The sequence below is a fragment of the Muntiacus reevesi genome, chromosome 14 (genome assembly GCF_963930625.1).
Source record: "Muntiacus reevesi chromosome 14, mMunRee1.1, whole genome shotgun sequence".
Lineage (NCBI taxonomy): Eukaryota > Metazoa > Chordata > Mammalia > Artiodactyla > Cervidae > Muntiacus > Muntiacus reevesi.
In genome coordinates, this window is record NC_089262.1 from 8,940,161 (window position 1) to 8,946,160 (window position 6,000).

At 50.7% G+C, this 6,000-nt stretch overlaps 1 protein-coding gene across 2 annotated transcripts in view; it reads left to right on the top strand.

The window, feature by feature from the left end:
- The window catches only part of ANKRD33B (ankyrin repeat domain 33B), a 100,079-nt gene extending 96,513 nt beyond the window's left edge, over positions 1–3,566 (top strand). For both annotated transcript variants that reach the window (XM_065905717.1, XM_065905718.1), the window contains one exon: positions 1,743–3,566. In XM_065905717.1, coding sequence (XP_065761789.1) covers positions 1,743–2,572 — 830 coding nt within the window. In that variant the 3' untranslated portion in view covers positions 2,573–3,566. The remainder of the gene's footprint in view (positions 1–1,742) is intronic.
- Positions 3,567–6,000: the final 2,434 nt, after the last annotated feature.

The following is a 6,000-nucleotide window of genomic DNA, read 5'->3' on the forward strand; positions in this document are numbered from 1 at the left end:
GGAAATATATATTAAGAGAACTATTTTAGGGAGGTTTTTTTCCCCAGTAGTCATGTGTGGATGTGAGAGTTGGACAGTAAAGAAGGCTGAGCACCAAAGAATTGATGCTTTGAAACTGTGGTGCTAGAGAAGACTCTTGAGAGTCCCTTGGACTGCAAGGAGATCAAACCCATCAATCCTAAAAGAAATCAACCCTGAATAGTCATTGGAAGGATTGATGCTGAAGCCGAAGCTCTAATCCTTTGGCCACCTGATGTGAAGAGCCAACTTATTGGAAAAGACCCTGATACTGGGGAAGATTGAGACAGGAGAAGGGGGTGACCGAGGATGAGATGGTTGGATGGCATCACTGACTCAATGGACATGCATTTGAGCAAACTCCGGGAGACAGTGAAGGACAGGAAAGCCTGGCGTGCTGCAGTCCATGGAGCTGCAGAGTTGGATATGACTGAGTGACTGAACAACCATCATTTTAGAGAAATTGGCATTGGTAAGCCTGGAATCTGTAGAACAGGCCAGGATCCTGGAGACTTAGGCAGGAATGGATGCTGCAGTCTGAAGGCTGAATTCTCTCTTCTCCTGAAAACATCAGCTTTTGTTCTAAGGTCTTCAGCTAGTTGGACGAGGCTCACCCACATCCTGGGCGCTAATCTCTTTGACATAAAGTCAGGTGACTGTAGATGCTGATTGCATGTACAAAACACTTTCAGAGTGCACTTAGATTACTGTGGATTAAATCCCTGAACACCAGACCTGGGCTCTGTTGACAAAGCAAGTTCACAGAGGAGGAGGCCTCCCTGCAGGGTAGGGGGCGTGCAGACTGTTGAGCGTCAGGACCCAGGTCTGAACACTTCTCTCTTAGCAGCTTCGAGTCCTCAGGCATATGCCTTCAGCAACCATGACTACCCTCCACTGTAAGAGACATTTATTAAATGCATGCCTCCCACCAACCAGAAAAATGTGTTAAGGAAGCAAAAACAACTAAGATGTGCCTCTGTCCTCGAAGCCCACAGTCTGGTAAAGATGACAGACCCGCGACCAGCTAACTTGAAGCACCAAAAGTGAAGAATCACACACTTCCTGTGAAAATAAGAATCATAACCTCCAGGAATGAGATCTCGGAGGAAAAGGAGAGTTGATAAATAGGACAGCAAATGCTTTGCCAGTGACAGTTACTGGTAGTATCTTTAGAACATTCTAGTAGCATCCGCCAGGTGTTACAAACCACCTGTCTCTCCATTGCCAGAAATTCTTGAAGTCTTATTTCTATAAAAAAAAATTTCACAATTTAGGTGCTGAGTTTAGGCAGTTTTATTTATAGGAAAGAGGGGCTTTCCAGGTGGTGCTAGGGATAAAGAATCCACATACCAAGGCAGAAGACCCAGGTTTGATCCCTGGCTCCGGAAGATCCCCTGGAGAAGGGAATGACAACCCACTCCAGTATTTTGCCCGGAGAATCCCATGGACAGAGGAGGCTGGCAGGCTACGGTCCATGGGGTCACAAAGAGTCGGACACGACTGAGTGACTAGGCGCAGCACACACCGTGACGTTGAGCACTTCAAGGTGGGTTGTGTTATAAGAGTAAACGCAGGAGGTCACCGTCAGGTGTGGGTTCATCCAGGCGGCCCAGCTCCAAGGTAGAGTCAGTTGTCTCTGTCTTCTTGTCTTTTGTTTTCTGTCTGTGGAAGGGAAAAGGTCTGCTTGCACCCACCCATTCCTCTTTCCTCTTTCTGGTTTTCAGGGGCGGATGTTCACGCCAGGGACTCCCGCCGGGGAATGTCCTCCCAGGAGTGGGCTGCTTACACTGGCCGGTTTGAAGCGGTTCGGGTCATCCAGAGGCTACTGGAGCGACCCTGCCCCGAGCAGTTTGGGGAGAAGTACAAGCCAGAGCTGCCAGTGGGCCCGGAAGCGGGTCAGAAGCCCGCGGGCTCCAAGAGCTGCCTGCAGAAGCTCACGGATTTTGTCCGGTCCACGCTGACCTCCCGCTCGCGCCACGGCCTGGAGGACGGGGGAGCCCTGGATCACATGGTCAAGATGACCACGAGCCTCTACAGCCCCGCCGTGGCCATCGTCTGCCAGACCCTGTGCCCCGAGAGCCCCCCCTGTGTGGGCAAAAGGCGGCTGGCGGTGCAGGAAATCCTGGCGTCGCGCGGGGACCCGGACACGCACGCCCAGGAGAGGGGCAAGGGGGCGGGCCCCGAGCCGCAATCCCAGACCTCCCAGGCCGCGGGGGTCTCCAAAGAGGAGGGCCCCCGAGCCGGCCTCGCGTCTTCGCAGCCGCCGGGCGCCCCCCGGAGGGCCAGCCTCCTGCCCCTGCAGCTGCTGCGGCGGAGCAGCGTGCGACCCGGCGTGGCCATCCCCAAGGTGCGCGTGAGCAAGGCGCCCGCGCCCGCCTTCCAGCCCGAGCGGGCGGCCCGCGGCAGCACCAAGGACAGCAGCCACCTGCAGCTGCCCAAGTGGCGGTACAAGGAGGCCAAGGAGGAGAGGCGGAAGGCGGAGGAGGCGGAGAAGCAGCGGCTGGCCGCGGCGCAGAAGGAAAAGCGGACGTCGTCCTGGAGGAAAAGGACGTGAGGCGGGGTGTGTCCGGCGCGTGGGGGTGAGGCCGCACGCAGAGCCCGCCGGCCGGCCGGGATGCGAAGCTGCCGGGAGCCCCGGGGGAAGCGGCGGGGACGCTGGCTGCAGTCCTCCATGGAAGTGTGCGCCCGCGCCCGCCGCGCTTGCCTTCTACGCACAGCACAGCCCGGGCGCAGAGGCTCCCTTCGGGGCCCAGAAAACGTTCCTGTCTGTTCAGGCTGCACCAAAGAGTGAACTGGGCCGAGCCCTAAGTGAATCGCCCAAAACCAGTTCCCCTAGCAGTCAGTCCTCGTAGTGGGCATTCTACCTAAAACTCGACCACTGAGCCACCAGGAAAGCCCCCGTTAGAACCTCAGTGAAGAAATACTTAAGACCAGTTTATCCAAAGGACATTTTCTGTATAGTTTTGTATTTTTCAGTTATGATCCAGCTTACAGCACTTGACCAGTGATAGGGGTCTTTGTAAATATTTATGACGGTCTTAATGCATTTGTCTGAAGACCCTTTGTTTAAAATACTGTTTCTAGCAATAATTATTTGTGATATCTCTATGATTTCACATGGAATTTGTGGTGTTCTCCTCCTGTGGACCCCCTTTTGCTTTTTTTTAATTGGAGGCTTTGCCTTTCCATCTCCTTGGGGGTGCTTATAGGCACCACACGTCCTTAAATGGATTAAGTGATGTTGAAGATTTCTATTGGATAAAGGCATTTGCTGCTTTACCACAAAATGATCAAGTAAGACAGAGGAGTCAAATTTCCTTTAATTTCTGAAGCTCTCTTGTCCATCCAGTGGTAAAAATGAAGAAAACCAATTGTCAAAGTATGAGACTGTATAGAGGAGTGTGTATTTATTGCTAGAACTAAGCTCATTTTAAGCAAGGGGTTTTAGAAAATCTGCATATAAAGTCTTGAACATACTCAAAAATAGAAAAAAAAAGTGTTTAAGAAAATGGGGGCAACTCTAATAAATTATTACTAGAAATACAAAATTAAGTTATGTGCTCTTAGACAATTGAACTCAAATATCCTTAAGATGTAAAAAGAGATGCTAAAAGCATAGAGTTCTGCAAACTACTGACATGGGTGGGCCATACATTTTTTGAGAAATAGGGATTAGAGCTGAATATTAAGCAAACATATTTTTGGCAAATTCTCCTGGAGTGAGCTGGGTTGCTTCCTCCTCCCGACTCAATTCCAAGAGATCCCTGGTGTGGAATTTTATTTTTCCTTTGATGATGGCCCCTCGTGTTCAGTTCATCCTCATGCAGACTTTGTAGACTTTCCAAGATTTGGGAACTTTGGCAGCGCACAGGTGTGGTTTGCCTGAGCTCTCTGTGGGAATTTTCTGCCCATAGTTTTATCTCCAAAAAGCTGAGAAATACTAATGAATGTCTGGCTATCTGGGTTGCAGAGTATCTCTCACATATGCACTACCAACAGCACTTTATTTAAATATTATCCTGTGTATAAGCCATCGATTTAAACCATTACAGATTAATGGAAAGCTATTTATTCTATCTCTGGATTCACAGGGGAAGTCGTGCTCCCTGGCCACGTGGCGACAAGCGCCCATCCATCTCATGATGTGGGCGCATGGCACTGGCCTCTCCCTTCTCTTTCCCCCCGCCCCCCACCATCAGACATCGAGCATCTTACAGTCATCTCTCCAAAAAACCTCAATGAACAGACCATCAGGCTGCACCCAGGCTAATGGGAGGCAGATGTGACGATAATACAGCTTTTAAAGTCAGATTTTAGTGAAATCCTCCCTCGTTCCAGAAGGGCCCAGGAAGAATGGCCCATAGGTCTGGACCCGCTTTGAGCATCACTGATGTGGTAGGCTGTGGGTCACCCTTGAGCCTAGAGTTGGGCTTGGCCAAGTGCCCTTGGATGAGATGAGCGCTGGTCCCCGAGGTGGAGAGAAACACGTCTCGTCTCCCTGATGGTCCCGTCCACACCCTGCATTGAGATCATGTTTTGTGTTGATATGTTTTGGTTGATTTGAACGGTTGGCTACACTTTTCTCCCCAAGGGCTCACCCCTCCCTCTCCTCAAGTGTCAATCAGGGATAGGGTCACTGATGGGCAGTGTCACCCGCCCCCCAGCTCTGTCACCACATATGTTCCCTGATGGCCCTTTTGCCTCCTTTTCCCCTCACTTTTTCTTTTTCTTTTTTTTTTGTTTTCTGCCTATCTTCTGCTCCAGATTTAGCTAAAATGCTTTGATCATCCCTGGCGCCACTACGTAGAGGTCTAAAAAGAGCAGAAAACCATGGAGTCATGAGAGATCACCAGTGTCCCTGATGACTTTCCATATCTTGCCCTCCACCCACTCAAGGGTGAAAGGACGGCAGATTTCGCCCACTGCCTCTCTGCAGAATTCCACCCATCCACCACCTTCTTTTCGTATAGGGAGGGAGATTTAGCTTGCTCTCCTGACAGATGGGGCTTCCCTGTGGCTCAGCTGGTAAAGAATCCGCCTGCAATGCGGAAGACCTGGGTTCGATCCCTGGGTTGGGATGATTACCCTGGAGAAGGGAAAGGCTACCCACTCCAGTATTCTGGCCTGGAGAATTCCATGGACCGCATAGTCTATGGGGTCGCAAAGAGTCGGACACGACTGAGTGACTTGCAGTTTCACCTGACAGATGAGAGCGCCGCCCTGCTGTTCAGAGGATCCGCTGTCTGCTTTGCACTCCTGATGCTTATTACCTGTAAATAGTGAATTTCAACTTGACAGGTACCTTCTCAGGGATTTATATATAAATAGAGTTAGGGCAAAAGGTGAGCTATATTTTAACACTTTTTAGCATCTGAGTGAGTTGTTGTCACACTAGACAGAAGAAACATTTCTGAGATAATGTCAGTGCTGCTTTTTTTCCCCAGGGCAATGCCTGGGAATCACCCCTCCCATTGAGACTTTTTGATTCTTAGAAACTCGGGACTCTGGCAGCTGAAATGGCTTTGGAGTGGACGTGAAGTCACTTCACAGGGCCTCTCAGTTGCCTCTCGTGGAAGTGAACCCTTGTATTTAGGAAAAAAAAAAATATTCAACCTCTGTGTACGAAGAGGTGTCTGTGACAACGCAGATGGGCCACCCATCGATTTTACCTCTAGAACTGGTTCCTCCCCGTCTGATACCTGCGTGTGTGGTGTGAGAAGGACGGTGTTTTCTCTCTGCCCCCGTGAACCACATGTTCTACAGTCAGCCCCATGCCAGGTTCACCCCCGGGAGAGGGGAGGGGAAAGCTGGAATGACCACAGTGTTCAGAGGCCTTCCGTGTCTTCAGCTACACCCAAGGAATGCAGCACACAGCATTATGAACCTTTGTGGCTTTTTCCTGCAGCGCCTCCCCGCGGACTCCTGGCGGCACCAGAAGCCTCAGAAACACGCTTGGAAACTGCACTAGGTCGTCATCTCAAC